Genomic DNA, 26,455 nt, shown 5'->3' on the forward strand with positions numbered 1-26,455 from the left:
ACATGAAGGATGCCTACTATGGGGCATGAGAGTCATCATACCACCCAAACTACGTGACGACGTTCTACGAGAACTTCATGAGGGACATATTGGGGTGGTACGCATGAAAGCACTAGCTCGAAGCTACGTGTGGTGGCCCGGTATAGATGAGGCTATTGAAAACATTGGCAAAAGTTGTGCAGGTTGCCAGGAGGTGAAATCTGCACCACCTAGAGCACCACTCCATCCATGGGAGTGGCCATCAACACCTTGGGAAAGGATCCATATAGACTTTGCTGGACCGTTTATGGACTCTATGTTCTTGATCGTTGTTGATGCTCATTCGAAATGGCCAGAAGTAGTTTCCATGCGAACTACGACAGCAGAGAAAACAGTAGATGTTCTAGGGAACATATTCGCTAGGAACGGAGTACCGCGCCAAGTTGTTAGTGATAATGGCCCACAGTTTGTGTCCGTACACTTCAAAAACTTCATGAAATTGAACGGGGTCAAACACATTACATCAGCACCCTACCATCCGAGTAGCAATGGGCTCGCGGAACGTTTTGTACAAACCTTCAAGGTAGCTATGAAGTCTAGTAGGAAAGACGGCGGCTCAACACAGAAGAATCTCGCAAAGTTTCTTCTCGCATATCGAAACTTGCCTCATGCTACGACCAACAAGACGCCCTCCAAGCTATTTATGGGAAGATATCTGACGACTCGACTTGACTTGTTGCGTCCAGACACAAGACGACGAGTGGACAAACAACAAGATAAAATGCGAGAAATCAGGACGCGACTGCGCTTATTCGAAGTAGGAGAAAAAGTGTCGGTACGCAATTATCGGGGTAACCGCAAGTGGTTATCAGGTAAAATTTCCGAACAGACCGGACCTGTTTCGTATAGAGTCGAAATCGCACCAGGAATCCTGTGGCGACGTCATGTTGACCAAATCAGAAACGCGCAAATTCCAGCATCTCCACTGCCGGAATACACCATGTTGAAATCTTGCAAGCCAGCAGTGTGCCAGAATATTGAACCGATTGTGTTACCTCAAACAGACACACCATCACGTAACGTGTCTGCNAAAACTCTCCTCATGCTACGACCAACGAGACGCCCTCCAAGCTATTTATGGGAAGATATCTGACGACTCGACTTGACTTGTTGCGTCCAGACACAAGACGACGAGTGGACAAACAACAAGATAAAATGCGAGAAATCAGGACGCGACTGCGCTTATTCGAAGTAGGAGAAAAAGTGTCGGTACGCAATTATCGGGGTAACCGCAAGTGGTTATCAGGTAAAATTTCCGAACAGATCGGACCTGTTTCGTATAGAGTCGAAATCGCCCCAGGAAACCTGTGGCGACGTCATGTTGACCAAATCAGAAACGCGCAAATTCCAGCATCTCCACTGCCGGAATACACCATGTCGAAATCTTGCAAGTTAGCAGTGTGCCGGAATATTGAACCGATTGTGTTACCTCAAACAGACACACCATCACGTAACGTGTCTGCGCGTCAGGATCATCGTGCTGTCGAGAAACACTCAGAGGGACCACTTGTGGTTCCTAATCAACCAGAGACACCAAGGGTTCCACGTCCAATAGTTGCACCCTTAGTTCGACCACGAAGGAACATTCAGCAACCAAAGAAGTTTGATGACTTTGTGCGTTATTGACTGGTTAATGTTTATTACCGTGACACACTGTGTTAAAACGGGCATAATAATCCCAAGTGTGATCACAGGAACCAGAAAGGTTTCTTTGTTAATAAAATGTTATGATGTTGTTATTTTCAATGTTCAGAATAGAAATTATTATTATTATTTTCTAAGTTCAGGAGAAGTGTATAAACTTTATAAAGGTAATATAAAGTATCCATTGACAACTTACATTAGTAACAAAAAACCCACATTTAAGGCTTGTAAAAGACATTTAAAAAGCTAGAAGGGAGGAATTGTAGTGTATAAGACATTTCGGATATTATTATCCGTCCGCGCATAATACTAGTCACGATATAGAACTCTCCTGTATGGAGGTCAATAAAAAGAGTCTTGAGTTTACTACCAAACATGGCTGTTGTTCAGTTTGTTCTGAGGTCACAGAAACCCACATACACGACATGTATACTTCCAGTTGACACCAACAACAGACAGTTGCACACAACAATATGTAAAACTCATGGGTGTAATGTACGAGACTGTATGTCTAATGAGAGGATACTAGTTAGTAGATATCCCTTTTATGAAGGATGTGAAATTTCAGACATTTTCCTTTACACCTGAAGTGTAGACATGCCCCCCCCCCCCCCCACNGACGTATTAGACTTTGGTCCAAATATACGAAAGTTGTCTAATTTTTCAGTTCGATAACAAAATATGATTTCACATATATTCATTTTGTAAACATGGATTATTTCACACATTTTAAACCACTTTTCATAAATTGAAAAAAAATCTTATGGATATTTGAAATTTTCATTAAAATCTGCACTGTTTCATGGTTCCCGCGGTTTAAAAAATATATGAAATGAGCCTGACCCGGATTCAAGCCATATGAGCACAAAAAGAGCTTATTAAATGCATCAGCATATAGTCACAAACCAAAATGTCATAAGTTTGAGTTCCGTTGGTAGTATTAGGCTCTTTAGTGGGACCGTTTTTTACTATTAATAGAGTTTTAAAAGTTCTAGATTTTTTGATTTTTTTTTCACAATTCGCTATTGACAATAGCTGAATGATAAATTATCTGAGCTGAGATGACTGCCCATAAATCCATATAACCGATTTAACCAAAAATAAGAATTTCTTTAATATTGATGAGACATTGGTTGGTATTTGGTCTTAACTCTTTATAATTCTGTTCAAAAAATTTCCAAAATTTCAGCATCCAGATTTACAAATATTTACACCTGAGAGTTATGGTCAATTTTTATTTCACTATACACACGATACATTAATTTGTAAATATTTCCATTTTCCAGACGGAGTGGCCCCAGCGCCTTACCTCAGAAGGGGCACTTGACCTAGAAGGGGAAATCTTACTGCTGGGATCACAGGAGGAAATTGCAGATCTCCTTAGGGAATCAGCTCGTATCCTCTGTCAAGTTGTTTTTTGTGGAATTTTTAGACAAGAATCTTTTTCTCTAGTCGACAGATTTTTTCCAATCAAAATTGATTAAAATAATTTCTGCCAGTCATGAAAAATATTTATATCAACCTCTCATTTTTAACTAGAAAATAATTGAAATATTTTGACCGAGAAATTTTGATTTCAATATTAAACTAGTGATCCATTTGAAAGAGTTGAAAAGACAAATATTTTTCTTCTTTAGACTAAGAAATCTTGGTTTCACAGTATGGTATTTTAACTTTGATTTATTTAAAGATAGAAAAAAATGATCAGTTGCTTCCTTAAGAGAAACCAGCTCTTGGATTAAATAAATTGGAGGAGTTAGAACTCCGCCTTGATGAACTGGAAGGGAAATTACATTTTTATTCAGACCAGATAGTGAGTGAGGCGAAGCAGGACACACACGGCCAAGACAGGTTGTTTTTCTCCCCGTCAAAAAGTGAGTAACTTTTAAGTCAAAATGAAAGAACCAGAGATGTACAATTTCATAATTAGATTACTAACCCACAGGTTGTTGTTTTTTTTGAAAAATTCTTCTCCAAACTACATTTCCATTGTAAATATTGATTTTTTTATCAGCTCTGACGTAAAATCTGTAAACACTGTGTTGGGCAAGTGAAATTATACACTAAGATAGAGTATATATAAAGAAAACCATAATGGACAGTTTATGTGTTAATATCACGCACAGAGATGAAGACTTGTTAGATATTTCTGTATAAAAAACATTATACTGTACATAAAGAAGATATTCTTGTATTTTTTATGAATAACAGTTATATTTCATGAATTGGGTAAGAAATAATCTACTCACAAGTAAATAAATCATTTAACTGTTATTCATTAAGACTTCACCAATATTCTGTTATTAATTTTGATGGTTCAGAAAACTGGTGATCAGAATTGAAAAGAAAATTTTCTTATCTTTTTTCTTCTATTTTTAGCTTTCCTCACAGAGATGTCAGAATCAGATGCAGTCAAATCTCATCACAGTGCCAGAGGTCACAAAACTATGGTAGGTCATAGGTCATAGGTCATAGGTCATAATCCAATTTTAGGTCAGAGTTCATAATCATACAGCAATAAGTCACAGGTAATGACCCAATACTGGGTTAGTGATTGTAGGAAGACAATAAGTCACAGGTCACAACTTATGACCTGATTCTAGGTCAGAGGTCATGAGAAGACAATAGGTCAAAGGTCAAAACTCACAACCCATTTCTAGGTCAGAGGTCATGAAAGGACAATAGGTCACAGGTCATATCTTACCTATTACTGGGTAAAAGGTCATGCGAGGATAGTAGGTTTCATCACAGTACCAGGAATCACACGACCGATAGGTCAGACATCATAATCAAATCACATCCATCGCCCTCTTGAAAACAGTTTGGAAATGCTTTTGATGACCAAAATTTTATACATTTCTTCATACATATGGCTTGATATTTCCATAGTTTCAAAAGTAGTTACAGATAATGTTAAAAATAAATTACAAAAACATTCTATTGAACCTAAATCTATTTCCCGAACATAAATTGCTCTTATATATATGTAAGTTACAGTAAAACCTACATAATTGTTGCTATGGTATTGTATACCTTATTTCATTTACCACTTTGCTTATTTTTTCTTAAAAATTCCCTACATATAATCCCAATCCCTGTTGCAATGTCAAAATTTTGCTGGACAAAAGGTGTTAGCAGTATTTACTGAAAAAACTTGTTTTCCCCTATTTCAGGACTTTGCTGAGTCCATGATGGAGACGAGGAAGAAGAGTTTGGAGTATTGTCAGTTCCCTGGTTTCCGTGTTGGAGAACTTATAGAACTTCCTGGACAAATGGAATCTCCACCGATCCTTCATCGGGTCACAAAGGCACAAGACTTCAACGTATGTCTCACTTACCATTACTAAATCTACAGTAAATCTCGGACATTTTTAGTAATTATATTTGTGCCTTTTCTCCCATAAACCTAGGATAGTTAATATCATAAAGTAAAATTATATGCAACATATCAACTGTCAAAATTGATTACTGCATAGCTGTCAAACCTCCCTCATTAGGAGGGAGACTCCCTCATTTTGACCAAAATTTTCCAATCTCCTTCAAAACTCCCACATTCAAGTCCAAGCTCACACAATCTCAGAATCTACATACTGTGGTCAAATGATCTCCTAGTTACTGCAGCGTGTGTGTAATGATCATAACAGGTGTGTCTGAATCAAATGAATGCTTTTTGGAGTTATTTTGATACATATAAATGGAAAGATAAATTGAGCAAAGCAGTTTCAGTCGTGTTTCATGCAGTTTTTCCCTCGTTGGAAATGTGGAATGAGGTAGATCTCCGTCATTGGAGGTTTCAGAGGCTGCACCTAAGTTACTGGTAGCCAGTTAATGCAGATGTTTATTTTAATCAGATTTTAAAATAAAAAAATAAAAAAAATATTGAGAGAGTTAGTTTTTATGATGTGATATTCAGTGTAAGCAAAAGTCATTTTTAATGTTTAGAGTACCCAGCAATTTTTATTTCAATTTGGACATAAATAATTATTTATGTCTAGAATGATAAAATTAATGACTACCAGGTACTATAATTGTCAGTAATTGAAAACTCATCAACCCCTGAAATTTCATAATGAACTATTCCAACCTTTGAATTGGAAGAGTTCAAATGTGTCTTCAGGGGTGAATGAGTTAATTTTGGTTCTTCCTTGAAGATTTATTTTTGCACAAACAGGTTTGATAATTTATATTTCATCAATACACAGAAAAAAATTCTGCTTATTTTCTGATAGTAATGACTTAATACAATTAATTTTCCATTGCTTATATTTTACATTTCTTCAACAGCCTGGATTCAAGAAATTCTGGAAGAAACTGTTTTTGTCGGAGGCTTCAGTAGCCATGATGCAAGACACTTTCTGGTGGTTCTTCCTTAGTAAATATGATGTAAGTACAATAACAAATTTATTACCCTATTAAAAACATGCAACATGCACACTGTTGTAAAATGCCCACCTCCAATTTTAAGTTTGCAAAGTAAAAAATAAACAAAACAGAACTTAGAGTTGTGCAACCTTAATTATAAACAACAGTAGATTCCAAAGTCTCCAGTATTTTCTGTTTATATATATTTCTCTCTATGATGTTGTGTGTGCATGTTAAACATTTCACCTTTATTTTTTATTGGATATTAACCATTATTATTTTATATAAAACCAATTTCAGGACTTTTTGATAAACACCTTATTTTCATATTTGTTAATCACCTCATGGTGCATGTTGAATGTTTTAAAATAAATTTCAAGAAGGGAAACCTAAATTCCTAAACAACCTTGAAGATAATAACCGATAGTTGTTTACTATGAATTTATCATTCAGAAAGGAAACACTTCATATCTTATGACTGGGTTAGAAAAATCATGATTAACATGTGATGCAAATTGTATGACCTTGACATTGGTGTGTTGTATGTTTCAGCCAAACCGACAAGAAGACCTTGACCTCCTGTTTGATAGAATAGCTGACAGTTTCGTTGGCCTCTTTACCAGTATTCACACAGATGTCAAAGACAAGTTCCTAGCCGTATGTAATGTCATAATACATCTATAACCATAAAGTACATTTTCTTGAAATTCTGAAGTATGATTTTTTGTATATTGTAATGTTTTAAAAATTGAGACGCTTCTGAAATATCCCTTTTCTAGATTTGGTACCAATGATAGGATACGTTTTATTTAAAACATTCATCGAAATTTACAAAATTCCTGTTGGAATGAAATATTCCCGATAAGTAATAATAACCACTAAGTATCTTTCAGTTAGGGTACATGATTTTCAGGTGGGTTTTTTCTTGGTAAAGATATATATTGGTTTTCAAGAAAGGATCAATATTATTTTTTAATTTATTTTTCCTATTAGTTGGTGTTTCACTTTTTCGGTTAGCAGATTTGTTTTTCAAAAATGATATCCATCTCTCAGCCAGGATATCCATTTTTAAGTCAGGCTACCTGATTTAAAGTAAGGAAATTAGTTTTGTAACTGCAATATTTTTTTGTTCATGTGAGGATGTGTTGTTTTCACCTGTCCAGGTATATCCCGACTGTTTAGCCCAAGCTGTGTTTATGGCGTATTGGGAAGCTTTCCCAGAATCACGAACAAAAATGGACGAACAGTTCAAACAGGATCTAATTAACACTGTGGTGGAGTGGATTACGGGTAAAATTTCATGTATAAATGAACTATGTACCTGTAATTAAGAAATAATCAATATGTGCATGTCTTATGGTGGAATATGTAATGAGTGTGAGAAAATGTTGAAAAAAATGATTAACAAATTTAAGGCTGCTTTGGCTTAATCAATTATTTTTTTCAATATTTTGAATCCCAAGTTGTATTTTTCACCTAAATATGCAAATATATGTTGATTATATATATTTTACCACTTTAAAATATCGTTAAATGTACTTTTGCATCTACTTCGGTGCCAAGAAGGCTATGTTACCAGCTAGGTCATTCAAACATTTCAATTAAGCTGTTGTTTATGCATGCACAAACATTGGTCACTCAATGTCTTGTTTTTATTTCACCAATAAGCTGTGCACAGCTGATGTCAAAATTTCTTGGTAAAATTACAAAAAGTAACTTGGATTTATATCATAAAGAGTATTGAGATATGAAAATTCATATTTGCCAGTAAGTTTGGAGTAAGACAATTTTCTCGTAATTATTTTTTGTTGTACAGTAAGAATTGCTTGTACAGATTGAAAAATGTCAATTTTTTTCCCCCTAGGAATCATATACGTATTTGGAGTAATTATCCTTATTACAGACCACCTATATTAAGAGACCATCTTAATGAAGATATCCAAAAAATGGTCTCTAAAAAATAGGCAGTCTCTTAATGGAGGTTCCCTCACAATGGAGAACTGCAATGGAAAACATTGGAAGTGGTCTTTTAAGACAGGTGGGTTCTTAATATAAGTGGTCTCTTAATGGAGGTTTTCTTTTAATGGTTGTTCCCTCACAATGAAATCACTGCAATGGAGAACATCTTAAGTGGTCTTTTAAGACAGGTGGTCTCTTAATATAGGTAGTCACATGAGCAGGCTTGACTGTAATTTAAAACTCTATTATTTGTAGGTCTCAGACCCATGCCGAGCGTTTACAAGAGCTGGAACGTGAAAAGAATGGAGGCTAAACATCGAGGTGTGGAAAGCCAGGGCAAGGACGCCAAAAAGATGATGGTCACCTCCTTCAGCAACGACAGTCAGTACTCACTTTTCTTTCATGTTTAGAGAGGCTTGGCATGTCGGGGTGATTTTAAGACACAGTGATTGAATCCTTCGGTATTATTAGAAGGAGTTTGATTAATTGTGTTTTATATTTTAACACAAACCGCTATCTTGAGTCACTGATGGAAAAACATCACTTTTTTTTTATTACAGAAGAATGCTTAAAACAGTTGTCATAAGTCTTTGGTCCTTGTGGAGTTAACAAGCAACATGTATATCTTTTGATGTTTAAACAAAGATGAAGAGAAAATTGCATCTTCATCAAACTTGTGTTATCTGCTTCTCACTTATTTTATAGGGTTAGCACCCAAACACATACCATATTGACATAGTCAAGTCACTGATAGTTACATAGCAAGTTTGCAAACAAGCAAGCTTCTTGCATCTGACAGATTGGCAAAAGTAGAATCCCAAATATTGTATTTCTGTATTCTTCTGTTTTTTTACTTGAAAATCTGTAAATTTAATTTGCTACATAGAGGTGAACGCTTAATAAAACTATACAGTATACATTTTAACTTATTGAATAAAATAGTATAACCGCCTGATAATATTTTTTTAAAGTAATTAAGTTAAATTATTTAAGTGACTTATTCAGCATACATTTCCAGTTTAACATTGAATGCAATTTTTTTAATTTCAGTGAAGCTTTCCTTAGATATTGACTCCTTCAACAAGCTGATAGACAAAATATGGGGCGTGGAGAACACTGGTAATGGAGTGTCCAGTGGCCCGACCCCTCTCCCTTCCCGTGAGGTCACCAAACTGACCAATGCCAGTAACATGTCCATGCAGAGTACTGGAATGATGAACCAACAGTTGGAGGCAAAGTTTTCACGAGGCAGTCCTTCCCGCATGGCCACTTGTGGCACCCCACGACGTAAACCTAAAGAGGTGAGTTTTAATGAACCAGTCCCTCTCTCATGGCCACTTGCGGCACCCCGCGACGTAAACCTAAAGAGGTGAGTTTTCATGAACCAGTGCCTCAGGCATCGATACTAATGGTGCAACACACTGTAAACCTCGAAAGGCAGATTTTCATCAACCAGTCCCTCTCTCATGGCCACTTGTGGCACCCCAGAATGTAAACCTGAAGAGTTTGTTTTCATGAACCAGTTTCTTCCATATAGCCACTTGTGGCTCTCCACAAGTTCTCATCAATCAGTAACTCCTACATAGCTTCTTGTGGCAACCAAATCGTGAACCGAAACTTAAAGTTAAAGGGCAGATATATCTTATTATCTATTATGATATAATTAGTAAAATTTACTTGTAATTAATTATCTTTAATAATTAGTTACTTATATTTAACTGATTCACCCCTTAAATGTCATAATGAACTATTCCAGCCTTTGAGTTGTGAGAGTTCAAATGTGTCTTCAGGGGTGAATAAGTTAATTGAGAAATCGATAAATTCTAATTAATTAACTATTGTATTAATAATTTCAAAAACAGAAAATTATCAGCTGACTTATTTAAAAAGATATTTGAACAACAGCATTGATGTATACTGTAGGTGAGTTTTGAACTACCTATTTCAATAAAACCAAACCAAAAAAATCTGTATCTCTATAAAATTGTGTGTAGTATGACTATCCAGGAATTTGTATAAAACGTGGAGGACTCCTGGTAAGTATGACTTTGTTTAAGGGAAAATAGGTTTTATTGTTACAGCCAATTTTATTTACAGTTTTTATAAAGCAGCAAAACCTCGTTCATCCAGACTCCTACAATTTGAAATATTAAAAAAAGAAAATCCAGGCAATAAAAAATTATTTATAGATATTTTGATGCAATTTTCATATTAACCAGGAAATTTGTTGTTTGAGTACTGTGTTGTTCCTCTGTTTTGCTAAATAATTTACTGTACCTGGTTTAAAAATGATTCTAAGGAAATGGTTTAAATCAAAGCTCTATTATTCCGAAAAAATATAACATTTATTAGAGTGTTTATATCAAAGGTTGAAACACATGTACCCTGTAAGTGACAATCTGATTTTTTTTAAAAACATGAATCAAGAAAAATATGTCCAGATTTACGAGGTTGTTTTAGGAGTTTTGTTTTAAATTTATGTTGTTTTACTTCAAGGTTACAAAGTAGCCAGAATTTCTGTTATTTGTTTTAGACAAGTGTTTTGTTCAAGTGTTGTTTCTCTGATGCAATATTCTGTTACTGATTGAAAGTTTGAGGAATTGAATCCTCCTCAGTACCAGTTTGTTGTGTCCTTTAACAGGACCCTTTACCCTGATTGTTCCAATCTACCCAGTTATGCAATTGGGTACCATGTTTTTATAGTCCTTTAACAAGACCCTTTACCCTGATTGTTCAAATCTACCCAGTTATGCAAATGGGTACCATGTTTTTATAGTCCTTGAACAAGACCATTTTCCCTGATTGTTCCAGTCTATCCAGTTATACAACTGAGTACCATGTTTTTTTAGAGTCATTGAACATGACACTTAACCATGATTGTTCCAGTCTACGCAGTAATACAAAAGGTACAATGAACTCTTCCAATTCAAAGGTTGGAATAGTTCATAATGAAATTTCAGGGGTGAATGAGTTAATACAGGTTCGGTCAATAGGAAAATACCTGCATAGATGAAATTGAAAGTAGTCTCTTTGCACAGGCAGTCTCTCGAATAGACTCAACTGTATGAGAGTTTTCTCTCTTGATAAGACCTATTGCTGCATGTAGTTCATAATTTGTTTGACCTCTGTTGGTCAAGTCTTCTTGTTAAAAGTACAAAATGGCAAGAGCTGAAAGGGAGCAGAAATACCCTGTTTGACATCTTATTTAATAACGGCCCCTGACTCTGTGCATTTGCATGTGTACTTGAACCTAAAAATACCATATATGTATACTAAATCTTATGTAAGCTACACTGTTATTCTTGGTTTGGCCCCAACCATGTTTAAATTATTATTAATGTGTGCTTGATCCTATATATATAGGTTGCACAACTGTTTTTTGTCTGGCCCTAACCATGTATATTTGATCCACAGTCACACCAGATAGGACCAGGCCCTGAATATGAGCGTGTGATGTTTAACACCTCCGGAAGGAGTCCACTCATTTCTCACTTCCTCCATATGAGACAACTCAAGGATTTCCATCAACCGGGTCGGAAAGTCCGTCGGACGGAGATTGTTGGACTCCCATATCCTTTTCCAAACTTTGCATCATAATGCAATGTTAAATTTTTTAACAATGTATAGCTGTAATTACTTTCAAGTATATCTGGGGCCAAATTTCAGCCATTTTTCTTGGAGAATTTCAGCTATATTTTCCTAAAACCACTGCATAGAAAATCTATGGTTGCATCTAGTTATCTAGTTATTGAGTTTATCTTCTTGTTCAATGGCAAAGCTTCTGATTGTTGTGTCAATGAGAAATAAATATGTTTTTTTGGTTTTGACATGTAATATAGCAAGGTTTTTATTATGTATTATATTACCGCATTTATCCTTGACTCTACCCACAAAACAAGGCCCCACGTATAAACAGCTCATCAAGAACTCCCTGGCCATGTCGGACGCTCTAAAGAAGGAATACCAAAAGTAAGTACAAACTTGACACACTTAACCCTTTCACCACTGTAGACTGCCATAATGGACTCATCCCAATAAATGCTTGGTAGAGTCCACTTAAGTTACCTAGGGGTGAAAGGGTTAAATCCCAACAATTATATACTTTCACTATATGTAATATGATTTTGTTTTGTCCTTTTTTTCAAAAAGGTTTTGTTATATCATTTCCGTTCTCTTTTTTTTTTCCTAAATTGCATCGAAATATTTCGGTAAGGTAGGTAAATTATCCCATTGGCAAACAACTAAAATATTAACAATTTTGTCTCCCTGTATGACAGGTTATTATAACCATTAGCTTGAGAAAAACACCAGTCAGTAATAAACATATTTATAGGTATAAAAATTTTGTAAAAAGTAAAACTTTGATACAAATATTTTTTTCCAAACTGATGACTCAGTATTGAATTAATGAGTCTTAAGGATCCTCTTACCATTGCCAAAAAGTGTAATTAACTATTGGAAACTGATTTTTCCAACATGACCATAGCTTTGATAAATCATTCCTGAAGAGAAAACCATACCTTGTGGGACTTTTTTGAGAAGAAAAAAAATGAAATGTGTTCTGAGTGTAAAAAGTCAACAAGTCTAGACTGGGATTCGAACCCCGGACCTCAGATTGTTAAACTACCGCTCTAACAACTGGTCAACAGAAGTGTCCAACTGTGCTTCATGCATGAAATTTACCTCAAGTTTAAATTTCTATTAGCAGACTTTAAAAAAATGTGTTCATGATTGGTTTTAAGTGATTCTTCTTCTTTTTTTGGAAGGATCTGTGACCAAACACACCAGGAGATCATGGAACTTGAGCGGAAGCAGAGAGACTCAAACCGCGAAATAAATGACCTGAAGCGCGAACTTATGCTGACTAAAGACCCTTATCATCTCAAGATTCTCAGTGAACGCATCCTTGGCCTCCGGGTAAGTAGTCACAATATGGGTAACACTAAACGCTTTCCTCATCATAATTTTTATACGACCGTCAAATTTGACGGTAGTATTATGGTATGGCGTTCGTACGGCCGTCCGGCGTAAACTTTGTTTGTCCGGCAATCTCCTCCTACATTTTTCGACCGATCTATTTGAAACTTGGTATACATTATAATCATGATATGAAGTTGTGTCTCCCTTAAAAGAATTTTGATTCAACAATTTTTCCAAAAGTTATTGCCCTTTGTTCATTTCAGTATTTGAATTTTGTCCGGAGATCTCCTCCTACATTTTTCGACCGATCTCTTTGAAACCTAATATACATTATAATCATGATAGGAAGTTGTGTCTTCCTTAAAAAAAAATTGATTCAACAATTTTTCCATAATTTATTTGTTCATTTCAGTATTTGATTTTTTGTCCGAAGATTTTCTCCTACATTTTTTTATAGCATATCAGCTAACCTAAACCACTCTTAGAATGATGCAGATCTTATTTCAATGTAAGAATGTATATAACACTATATGGCATTCGACGGGCGTATATTGTTCTGCCCCGCGGTACTCTTGTTTGTTATGCTTTCATGAAGGTTACACAAATAAAATAGAACAGACTTCTATATTCAGTTAGAAACAGGATTTCTGCATTATGTTTGAAAAGACAAGTTGTCAGAATATTTGTGTCCGATTCTTCTCTGTCACCATATTAACAAGACAAATTACTCTAAAGATCTCAATAAATGGACGTGTCATACCTTGTTTATTATATATATCTTATGTAAGATATCTTATACAAACTGCTTTATGAGATGGCCTGATATGATCTTATGAAGAAACTTATCTAATCAGAAACAAAAGTGACTGATCGCGACAAAAAGAAAACCTCAACCACATTTTGATGTACCACTGGTTTTGGCTCTATCCCTGTTTTTGAAATTCGTATCTTTTACATTATTTAAGATTATGTTATTTATAAGATATCTTACATCAGTTCTTAAGATATCCCATACGATATATAAGATATCTAAAACCTTTTATAAGATACTTTAAATCTATATTTAAATCTCAACAATATATATTCATAAAAATTACATGATATGCAATAATCCTTCGAAAAACACCTATAAATACCATTAATAAATAACTTTCAATGATTCTGTTTAACAAAGGATGGGAAGGTATGAACTTTTTTTCTGACTAAAAATTTATATTTACTTTTTATATTATTACTTTAATTTAATGAAATAATAAACAAATATAAATAAACATGTGTCCTGTTGATTGTTAACTTACCTTTAATATCATAGTTTACCTGTAATCAACCTGGAAATATATTCCCTTATAAAGAGGGTAAAATGGGTATACAAAGCTTTTTGCCAAAAAATACCATATCAATTTAGGAGCATAATCTAAGTTTCCAGATGTGTTACTCTTCTATGAGACCTTTTTCTTGAATAAAGTTTTAGTTATAAGGGAAATGGTCCTGAAATTTCTTTTGGTTAAAACCTGTTCAGTCAATTTCATAACACTTTATTTATTAAGTTATTTACAGATTTTGAATTGCAATTATTATATCTTAAAACTTTTCTTTGTCTAAAAAAAACAGAAATTTCCTCCATTATCATATTTGAAAGAATCTCGGTTGTATTTCTGAAATAATAATAAAAAAATATGTAATTTTTTTGGGTGGGCTTATTAGTGAACATGGGCTTATCACAGGTAAAATATGGTAAAAAAATAAAAAAAAATATAATGTTAATCGTCCTACATTATCTAAAACATGGTTTACTGTTAACTGATTCCCTAGCATTGGCATTGGACAGGGGATATAGACTTTGTCAAATACAATTTGAATACCTGCATATGCCATGAGCTTTTTATGAGAGTGGTATGATGCAATAATTTGACAAAATTTGTATCTGATGTACAAGAGTGTAAGATTCCCTTTATCATATGACCTTTTCAGGAGAAAAACATTTTTTAACTCAAATTCTGAACATGACTTTAATGACTTTCATGAAATGACATTATTGTAATTGTGATGTCACAGAGGCACATTATTTAAGCCAATCATAAATTTGAAAAAACCCATCATGCACATATCCCCTCGGTATTTGTTTTGATAAAGATGCAATATAAGACATCAGTCATATGATGATACGTATTTTACTTTAAAACATTACTGTAACCAATGCTATATGCTGCGTAATCTGAGTTTGAATGCATGAACTTGATGTGTTTTGTTGATTGTGAACATCATTGATATGTTGTGTGATGGTGAATGGTTGTGTGTGACAATTGATTTCATATCATATATACGTTTTTTATTGCCCTCCCCCCTTGCCATGTTAAAGGGGGGCATATAGTGTTTCCTGTGTCTGTCCTATCCATTCCCTTCCCATTCTCATTTCGATTCACTGTTATCACTCTAGCAACTTCATTTCTTAACAGATTTTGATACGATTTTATACGAAGGTTTATAAGTATAAGAATACCTCAAATGAGTTTCAGGGTTCCAAGGTCAAGGCCAAGGTCACTGTTGCTATTTATAGAAATTTGTCAACCAATTCATTAGCATCAGTCCAGCAGCTTAATTGTTAACAGAGTTTGATCAGTCTTTATACGATGGTAAAGCATGAGAATACTTCATATTTCAGAAACCAATAATTATCATTTTTAAGGTCATAAATTATCATACATTATTAATGTTAAAAAATGACCAATATATATTATATTAGAATTTAATAAATTGAAAATGGCTACTGTAATTTCTTATACATGTATATCGCACATGATATTTATCTGTGCATTAATTCGCTTAAATATTTGATCACGAAAGCTTTTGATCACCTGAGTTCAAGTAACCCACAAAATGCTATTTATCTATTCAAACCATAATACTACATGCTGAGTGAAAAGCAAAATTTCAAACCTTGTGAAACAGTAGGAACAAGTTACTTTGTAAAATTGTAAGATTACAGTATTATGATCGGGCCAGTCCAGTTTCATGTCGTGAAAAACAACAAAAATATGAAAATCTTTACTATTTTTTCTCTCTTGACATTGTCTGTTTACCCGTTTTATGATTGCTTGCCCCTGTATATGAAAACAAATGTATACTTTTCAGAGAAATGGTTCCGTCGAAGATTTGTAAGTGGTTTAGACTATAAAAAAGGCTATGGGCTTTTATGTCTTCTTGCAGAAGAAGCAAGTGGAACTAGTTATTTCATAAATCTTCTCTCTTATTCATTAAGAAATTTATAATAAAAAAAATATATTAGTATCTTTTAGAATGTGATCTTAATTTCAGCATTAATTGTTACCTGGGTATAACATGTAGTTACTTATCTATTTTATTTACATGGAACTATTTTCCTTTTTGTAAACATTTTGTAATGGGATATTGACATTTCTAAGGTTTTATCTATACTTTGGATAAAACATTAATTAACTGGTTTGGTTAACAATACTTAGATGGTCAAACAGATTAACATTTTTCTATTTGTTTTTTCATACGGAGTATTGAAGACATGATATAACATTATTGCTATGTACAAGTAGAAAACATTTACAGTGGAACCTTGGTTATCTGGATAGTTTTGCCCCGAAAAATCATAAAAACAAATGCAATGAAGTTGTTGTGAAATTTTCTTTAATCGATGGGTTGTTTCATAAATTGCTACAAAGTGACAGGTATTTATTTGGTGTTTTTTTTGCCAAATTACCATTAGTTTGTGTTAACCATGTTCCACTGCATAAGAGTTTTCAAATGTAACATACAAATTAGTTGTTGGCTTCTGTCAGTATTCATGATATATGTCATTGATATATTGTGTAATAAAATCTGAAATAAAGTACATAAAAGAGGGAATTGCTATAGACAGGGAGACATTTTGAACAGGGAGTAATAACTAACAATGACTCACTATAGACAGGGAGACACTTTAGACAGAGAGTCACTATAGACAGGAAGACACTTTAGACAGAGAAACACTATAGACAGGGAGATACTTTAGACAGAGAGACACTATAGACAGGGAGACACTTTAGGCAGGGAGACACTTTAGACAGAGAGACATCTTAGACAGGGAGACACTTTGGACAGAGAGTCACCATAGACAGGGAGACACTTTAGACAGAGAGACACTATAGACAGGGAGACACTTTAGGCAGGGAGACACTTTAGACAGAGAGACATCTTAGACAGGGAGACATTTTAGATGGGGAGACACTTCAGACAGGGGGACACTATAGACAGGGATATATTTTAGACAGGGGGTAATTATTGACAGTGACTCACTATAGACAGGGAGACACTTTGGACAAGGAGTAATTATTGACAATGACAATCACTATAAAGAGGTAGTTATTATAGACAGTGTCACAATAGACTAAGAGACACTTTAGACAGGAAATCACTGTAGACCAGGAGTCACTTTAGATGGAGTCACTATAGACATTTTTACAGTCAGTGACTAATGACTGTCACCATAGAGAGGGAATTACTATAGACAGTGAATCACTAAAGACATTGAGACATTTTTACAGGAATTGAGTAATGACTGTCACTATATAAAGAGAATCACTATAGACAGGGAATCACTATAGACATTGAGACATTTTACAAGCAATAACTGATGACTCACTTTAGAGAGGGAATCACTATAGACAGGGACTATAACTTTGGACAGGGAGTCACTATAGACAAGGGTCATTATAGACACATAAAGAGTATATATTTGACATTTCTGGTATATGATTAATTTTCTTGTTCTAGCAAGTACAAAACAAAATATTCTTCATAACGCAACTGATGTTCTATTTCTCTTCCTATACTTGAAGCTAAGTCTTAACCTTGTCATTATGATCAACATCCACCTTAAACCCTCATGATAGTTTATATGAAATTCTCTGAAAAACAACCACTGGACTCTTTTCATTTTTGATCTACCAGTAATTTAAAAAAATATGGTTTCACTTTAACAGACTCTAGTTTTTATAACACTATGGTATCTGTAACCTTCTATGAAATATAACTCAATACAGTTTATTGTTTTTACTATAAACAATTGTGACATACATACCTTCATTTTAAAATTTGTCCATGTGTACTATATTAACACCGTGATGTATCATATTCAAATTAAGCATTACACCATCACTTTTCATGTACATTTTTTTTCTGTATCCATGAGACCCATAGAAAATGTAAAAAAAAAAATGCACAATAATTCAAATAAGGAAAAAGACTTGAAAGTCAGATCTTCATTTCCTTCTAAAATATCTTTTTTTATATTTTAAATTTGTAAAAAACTAATTCAATAGAATTACCGTAAATTTGCGTGTATAGTGCACACTTTTTTAGATAAATATTACCATGTCAAAAAGGGGGTGCGCACTATACGCAGGAACAAGTCATTCTTGGGTTATCGTTCTCGAGTTTCTGGTCCGCCAAATTGGATTACCGGTAACAGGTTGAAAACAACTTTTTTTACCACAAACAAAAATTTAGAATTGAAACCAATTACTTTTATTGCTATTTGAACATGCGGTGCTAGATATGCGTATTTAAAAATTGCCAGAAAATATGCAAAAAGTATAATAAAGAAAATAAAGGCTACTTTTTAATTTCAATTGTTCTAGCTAGCTGTCTTGTGAAGGTATAAATTAAGAAAACAATTATATGGAAAACAAAGCTTTAAGACAATTTATAGCTGTAATATATGTGCTTATACAGTAAAACCTTGATTTTGCACCTCGATTACTGACCACATATTTCAATGTCCCTTTTTTCTCATATTCTAAGGAATTTCTTTACACATTTCCCTCAATTTATTGCCGAACCCCTTTATAACGTCACAATTTCTCTGCACATATGGTGGCAGTATAACAAGGTTTTACTGTATTTGTATTTTTAAATGTGGATGTTTTTGAGCTTGCTGCTTTAGACGCATATTAGAATGTTGCTATGACGATTTTTTATGTGTTTACTTTCACAGGAAGTTTCCAGACAGGGACGGAGAAAGTCAAGTGTAAAAATACCTTTTATACCTTCAGTACTACTGAACGCACACACGTGTTTCTTCTCACCCAATTACCTCCCTTGTGTTCATACTAGTTATCTCCCCCATGTGTTTTCACACTGTTACTTTCCTATGTGTTCTTGCTCCCACCCACTTAACACCATTTGTGTTAAATTACCAAGTTGCCTCCCTTTGTTTTTTTCACGCTCTATTTTCCCCCCTTTACGTTCTTTGTAATTATGTTTGCACATCACTAGCTAAATTGATATATATTACCAAAATCAGTTTCTTTTCCCCATATTTTCCTTACATTCATTGCTGAGAACGTCCAGAAAAATAACAGCAGAAAACTGGCATAAATCTGTTTTGTCATGCGGTATTTTAGAGAATTTTTAAAAATTGTTCAATTTTGATTTAACTACATATTTCCAGGTCTTAAATCATTTAGCATTTGACTCTTGTTTTACAAGAATGCACTGTCTTACAGAAATAACTTTAACCTGCAGCATAATCCTTATAAGCTAAACACTAGTAATTTCACAAAAGAGTACTTTAGGTTACATACAACATTTCTGTTTGATTGTGATGATGATGTGATATCATCTAGGTACTGTTTTGTTTGTCATCAAAATATCTCTCTTTGTGTTCACTAAGTTATCTTCCTCATCTTCTCACATTTTCTCAAAATTTACAATGTTACCTCACTTTCTGTTACCAATTTTCTCCCATATTTTGACTTTCCACTGAATTACCTCCCTTTTTGTTATCTCCCCTTGTTCAGTTATCTCCCTTGTTGATTGCATGTTCAACTATATGTTTGCATGTTTTCTATTTAGAGCCTGTGTGCCTATCATATTTACCTTGAATATTTCCAATAAACTCCTAGGTATTTCAACGACCCTCTCAGTTCTTATATCGGTTTAAATAAACAATACTATAATAAATTCGGAGATACTTGTTCTAGGTTATCATTATGTTGCAAAAAGCTAACACTTTAATTATATGTATCCTAATAAGATAAATATAACGAGACTTTGAGAGCTTATTAAAATTTTAAAACAGTACAATCATGGTCATAACTCTTCAGTAACATTTAACAGCAATAGTAATAGAAAAAAAATACTTAAAAGAGATTGAATTCCAGACAAAACTAGAGATTGACAATTTGTTCCAGCAGTTTGAATAATTAGATTTACATAGATGCTTATAGATAAGGAAATATTTGTGTCTATTCAATGTGAACTTTCGTTTTCTGATTTAAATACTTAGAACTTATTAATATATCGTGTTTTCTAGCGAATTTTAAGTGAGAAATATTTAAATTCGTGTAATGGGGGTTAGATGTGAGAATGAAGCTTTAAGTGTGTTTCTGCAGCTTATACCTACCTGCTACAATATCTCTCTTAGAACTGATGTTCGCTTTTATACCAACTTCCAGTGTTGGGGAGGTGGAATCTTTGAAACTTCTATAAATAACATGAATGGGTTATATAAGCGTCCCAAAGTTGAACTCATTCACCCCTGAAGACACATTTGAACTCTTCCAATTCAAAGGCTGGAAGAGTTCATTAGGAAATTTCAGGGTTGAATGAGTTAAAGCTTTGTTAGCTTTAAAATATGATATTGTCTATTGTCTATTGTTAATTGTGAATATGTTTTTAGATACTCTGATATTCCTACTGGCTGAAAGTTTGTTGTTACAGAATTTAAGTTACCATTCTTAACAAAGAAAAAATATGTATATGATTTGAAATGCAAAGGAAATACTTTATTTAAAAATATTAATAAATGACTCGCTAACCTCAAGTTAACTATACTTGTAACAATGTTAAACAAATAAACATTAACAAAGAAACAAGCCATGCTGGCACAAACGTCATTTTTGTCTTATCATGTCATAATACAGATAATTATTAGTATACTTGTACATCATTTTTAGATTTCATAATTAAATTTGTTTTCTTATAAGGTAAAATGTGTGCATGCCAATTTATAGAACATACGATGTCATAATATAATTGCAGTGTTTTAGAAATCCATTTCATATGATTCACAAAGATATCTACAAATTGGATGCAATTGATATCTATAATATATTTTGTCACAATAGAAAATGTATCATATCTTTTGGATGCAATTGAATCCATTTCATGTAATTCACAATGATATTTACAATGATATTTACAATGATATTTACAAACATCATGTTATCTACCTCAGGCAAATGTCCATTACTGAATCAGTAATTAAGTTTGTAATTTTACATAATTATGTCAGTTATACACAATTTACAACCACATTTACAAGATTATTCACAAATGGCATGAAATCTACATCCAGTGAATGTCTATTACTCAGACATGTTTCCATTTCATGCAATTTACAAGGAAATAGACAAGGATATTTACAAATTGTATATCACTTACAAATAGTGCATGTTTGTTACATAATAGAAAAGTGTACCATGAATATCTTCTAGCAGACTTTCTACAGGAAAAAATCATTTCTTTTGTGAAAGTTGCAAAAAAGCCATTACTGACAAAAAATCTTGATTACTTAACAAATGGTTGCACAATCTGTACGTAAATCAAGGTATGTCGGATCTTCACTCGAAATAAATGAGCTTCTATATTATGTCTGACAACGGGCAGACAGCATTTTATGTGGAAAGAAAGTAGAACAAGGTCTAATTATAGCTGTGGTGTAGCCGACCTGCCATGATCTAGGTTCAGAAAAATGTCTAAAATATACAGAGCTGTAAAAAAAATCTGGGTTGTGTATATAATGCGACTATGTGTGAAAATCAATGTTAGAAAGATTGCCAAAATATCATAAAAACATCCTGTCGCAGAATTCTAAAATGCTGGCATTCGTTTGGTTTTCATTATAACAGATACTTCTAGACTGACAGGGAGCAATGTTGTTAAATTACAGGTGTTAGCATGACGAAACCTTCCTCTCATCTGCAAAATGCCTCCATGGTCTTTTTTTTTCTTCTAATTTGTTTTTGAAATTTGCCTCTGTCTCAAAGTAGACTGTCAATTTTTTTTAAAACCATTCAGTTTCTTATCAAATTTGATATCTGCCCTCACCACTCCAATGCACTCAAATGCGTTGTTGTTAGGATTTTTACAATTGTTTTTTAAATACCCCAAAATTGTCTGTTAAATATATCTTTATTAAAAATAATTGATTTTCAGATTTTTAATGATAAAATGTGGGTTATTTTAGATGTTAAAAAGTTTTTGAAAATGAAAGTATGATTTTCATGAAAAAAAATGAAAATATTTTTTTTTGTTATTGATATTATAATATTATATAAATCTGAAGTGTAAGTTTGTTTTAATTTTTAAAAGAGAAATTGGGGGTCCTATATCTAAGTATGGAGTACCTGCATGTATACTTTGATATTTTATATTATACAGTTCTTGTTTTTGATTTCGCTAGCTACTCTCAAATTAATATTATAACCTATTTACTTATGGACTATGTATGGTAAATTGTAGGAACCAATGCTGCATGCATTGTACATTATGGATATAGGCCTGAAATTCAATACAAGGCTATCTATAAAAAAATCTATTTTGAAAAAAGTATGTATTTGACAATTTATTGTAGCAACTGATTTTCTTAAATTTACCAGAAAACAATATGTAGATACGACAAATATAATGTTCTCAGGTATTTATCTTAATTTTTGTAGTTACCCATACCAAAACAAGTATTGTAATTTACCTCGACAATTTACTTGTGTTTACCTGTATCTATACCTGTGCTTACCTGTACTTACCTGTACTTACCTGTACTCATTACAGGATAGGGAACGAGAACTGACACTACTGGAAGGAGACGGTGAGGGCAGTGAGCATGGATACCATGATGAAAGCTGAAAAGGATGAAGATTCTGGGAGCTTATATGGCAGTGCTGCACAGATGGTCAAAATATTGCTGAGGATTTCTTTCTGGAAATATGGTTGTGAATTTCTTCATGGAAGCAAAATATGGTTAAGAACTTGTTTCTGAAAACAAAATGTGGTTGAGAATCTCTTTCTGGAAACGAAATATGGTTGTGATTTTTTTTCTGGACACAAAGTATTATTGAAAAACAAACAACTTTGGTGAATGTCTTTCTATGGCCAAACACTGTTGAGACTTTTTTTTCTGGAGACAAGATGCTGCAAGACCCTTTCTATTGACAAAAAAAAAACTGTTTTTCTTTTTTTTCCTTCCTGGAGGCAAAATACTGATGAGCATTTTCTTTTTAAAGAAAATATATTATCATATCCTGGTTATTTGTAATCAGATTAATATGTTTATATTCATGTTAAGATTTTGGTTTTAACACTTTGTTGTAATAAATACTATTGGAAAATATAGTGGAGAGAGTGAGTACTAGGGAAGTGAGTGAGGGAGAGCAAACAAAATGAGAGAAATTAGAGAGAAAGAAAGAGAGAGATTGAGGTTGGATTGAATTAGAAAGAAGGATAAAAAGAAAGAAGAGATCAGAGAAAAAGCAGAGGAAAAGGAGTGAGTGAGTCAGTCAGTCAGTAAATAAGAGAGTGGATGAGTGCAAAAGTGGAGAGAGGGAACAAGAATAAAGATTAAGTAAATTGTGTTGTGAAATCCAAGTTTTATGTTGTTTTTACTGCCTGTAAACAAAATCTACTAACAGTTAATCAGACATTAAAATCTATTTTTACCTTGCTGTTGATAACATTTCCGAAATTTACAACCACCTTATTCCTAAAAGTACATAGGATGGAAATAAAAACCGTATTTGTAAACTTAATTTAGAGAATCTTTTTCGCAAGATAAAAACACTTTTTATGAAGACCGAAATAAGAAACGTAATTAGTGGGGGAATAACTTGGTAATTGAATCGGTGTGATGGAAAGACGAAAAGAGGGGGGGGGGGGGGGGGGGGGGGGGGGAAGATGCATGCGTGACTTCTCCAAAAAGGAATGCACTCCCGATAAATCTGAAAAGGCGTTTTTATGTCCCTTATACGACACCCTCAGACATATAGTTATATGCGGAACATGAAAAACCAGGGAGTTAAATCAACGGAACTTCTGGAGTGTCCATATTTATTAAGTCCTATTGGAAACTTTCCGGAAAAATTCCGAAATTATTGGAAACGAACATACCAGATCTGCAATGATGAATACAGTGTTATGAAATGTTTTTAACATAAGTGTTAAGTTATTCAATTTTTATAGGACAACGTCATTCTGATTTATAACCTGTGTGCCTGTATTCCGCTCAGTACTACAAGCATAACGCCATTGTTCTGCCTGCCGTTTGGTTCGTATGTAGATTTTCCTTTGTTTTTTCTCGATCTTTCAGAAGAGATGTATTGTATATATCAATGTAAACTTGTTTTGGTCACGAAATCAACCACTCAGAGCAATAACAACTCTCATTTATCTTCTTTCAAAATATAAAAAAAATCGCCGACATTTTGAAAATACATCTTTTAAAAATTTGCATGTATATTTTATTATAAATCGTAAAGAGAAAACAAATCTCCGTTTTATTTATTTTTGTAAAATTTTAATATTCTTAAACACTTTTTATGGATGATTGATTGCTTGGTTGCTTTTTACTAAGTGCGAAAATGAATATATCATCAGGTTTTGTACCAATGTATACACGTCAGCGATGGAAGTAACGACTTTTCTGCACCGATCTGAGTTAAGGTGTGTCTCCACACAACTATAATTGGTACACCTCTAAGTCTGCTAAATGCCTGTACAGCGGTGCTGGTAGTATCCAAGACCAATTACCTTATAACGGACAGGGATTATCCCATAAACTGATTACAAGATTGTGGATAATTGGTTGGATCACAGGTACCTGATAATTTGTTACAGCTATATTTGTACCCAAACTAAGATGTTCAGAGTAATTTCATATGTTTTAAGGGTTTAGATCGACTTTCGGTAAAAATGACACCCTCAATGATGTGTCATTTTTACCGATCATTGGGGTGTCATTTTTACCGAAAGTGGATCTTAGTCGATAGCTGTCTTGACAATCGGAACAAAACGATCAATTTGAGTCGAATCCACATTTTTTTATATAAAAAATATCGGTGTTCAGTTAAAAATGGCATTGACATCGACGTTCATTATTTAGTATGTCAAAGAATATAAATTAAACAAATTAAATCATTAATATGAAAAATGCCAACTACAACGATAGATCAATAGAGATCAATGTATGATATAGGAATTAATGACTTTCGCATATTTATGTTGCTTTGAAAACAGATATTTGTGTTGGCCCTAAAGTTCTTGGTTTCCCGAGAGAGAGAAAACACCATTTCGTTGATTCAGGAAAACGTGAACTACGAGTCCCCCCTCATATACGGATTCTGATTAAATATAAAACTTTTAATTACTTCATGGACCAATAAATATAGCTGTAACAAATTCTCAGGTCCCTGTGGGTTGGATGATGGTGTCATGTTTATATCTGTTTTGGTAATTGACCCAACTTAAGTTTAATTGACAGACACTTTCAGCATAATGGGTATAAACGCAAGAATCTTTTTTGTCACTTTTGCGCTCATGTAGTTTTTAACGTCCGGATGCTACGTCACGCGAGACCGGAAGAATATGAAAAGTGGCGACCTGTATCACAACACTTTAGCTGACAAACCGGAAGTCGGCCTAATTTACACTCAAAGGCTCCACCCTCATTACGACCGTTACATGGCAAGACTTCCGTCCAATAATGAGCAGAATCTGTATTTGCTTGATAGGTTGCCATAGAAACACTATTGCTATACACATAAGCTTTCTTTAAATTTGATGGTCAGGTTGCACTTTTGGGCCAATAACCACCAATTTCCGTATATGTTTGCATAAAATGTTTTTTTAATATAAAATGCATTCCAATTTCTTTGGATTATGGAACTTCCCCATTAGCCCGAATATTTTATCCAGTGAAACTTTCTCACTCACAATAAAACTTACAATGATCTAATGCTTTACGGCGCTTTCCAGTTTCTGTGGAAATTGGAAGTTCATTAGTCCGGACACGCTGTACAGTATAATCTGGTTAGTCCGAATAATTTTTACACAGGAAGATCGTTTGTTCGGCATGGGAAAAAACCTTTTTATATATCGTTGTCGTTGCAATATCTACTGGTTCTTTAACGAAAGATGTTATAACAAACACCGTGAACATGATATACAGCAGCCGACAACGCCATTGTCTGATGTTCACAAAGGACACGGGATAAGTTCCCCACATTAGTCGCCTCTTAGTGTTTTGTACCTTTCATGTCTTGGAAAATTGAAACAGTATTTATTTGATAGCGAGAATGAAGATTTATTAAACAAACTCCTCAATACAAAAGCGAACAATGGGTTTGAATATGGAGGGAAAAGACGGAGTTTCTGAATAAAGAATCCTTACCCAAGCCTGTGGCGGATCGTTAGTAACAGACCCGTTATGTAATCTACACTGATGCATGGAAATGTAATCACTCTGTCC

The 26,455-nt window shown here is 33.8% G+C and overlaps 1 protein-coding gene across 6 annotated transcripts in view; it reads left to right on the forward strand.

Annotated features, from left to right (window-relative positions):
• LOC110460187 (protein FAM227B-like) overlaps nt 1-23,575 on the forward strand; it is a 25,857-nt gene extending 2,282 nt beyond the window's left edge. Inside the window, exons 3-18 of one of the 6 annotated variants that reach the window (XM_021512954.1) lie at nt 2,970-3,078; nt 3,414-3,557; nt 4,063-4,133; nt 4,857-5,006; nt 5,968-6,066; nt 6,598-6,702; nt 7,209-7,335; nt 8,260-8,385; nt 9,055-9,305; nt 9,999-10,040; nt 11,419-11,573; nt 11,896-11,973; nt 12,771-12,921; nt 14,099-14,107; nt 18,929-18,961; nt 22,768-23,575. In XM_021512954.1, the coding sequence (XP_021368629.1) occupies nt 2,970-3,078; nt 3,414-3,557; nt 4,063-4,133; nt 4,857-5,006; nt 5,968-6,066; nt 6,598-6,702; nt 7,209-7,335; nt 8,260-8,385; nt 9,055-9,305; nt 9,999-10,040; nt 11,419-11,573; nt 11,896-11,973; nt 12,771-12,921; nt 14,099-14,107; nt 18,929-18,961; nt 22,768-22,842 (1,725 nt within the window). In that variant the 3' untranslated portion in view covers nt 22,843-23,575. Of the gene's footprint in view, nt 1-2,969; nt 3,079-3,413; nt 3,558-4,062; nt 4,134-4,856; nt 5,007-5,967; nt 6,067-6,597; nt 6,703-7,208; nt 7,336-8,259; nt 8,386-9,054; nt 9,306-9,998; nt 10,041-11,418; nt 11,574-11,895; nt 11,974-12,770; nt 12,922-14,098; nt 14,108-16,056; nt 16,080-18,928; nt 18,962-22,767 lie in introns of all 6 variants that reach the window. The other 5 variants (XM_021512959.1, XM_021512957.1, XM_021512955.1 and 2 more) reach the window with 5 other exon arrangements.
• Nucleotides 23,576-26,455: the final 2,880 nt, after the last annotated feature.

Source organism: Mizuhopecten yessoensis, unplaced genomic scaffold, assembly GCF_002113885.1.
Source record: "Mizuhopecten yessoensis strain PY_sf001 unplaced genomic scaffold, ASM211388v2 scaffold10331, whole genome shotgun sequence".
NCBI lineage: Eukaryota > Metazoa > Mollusca > Bivalvia > Pectinida > Pectinidae > Mizuhopecten > Mizuhopecten yessoensis.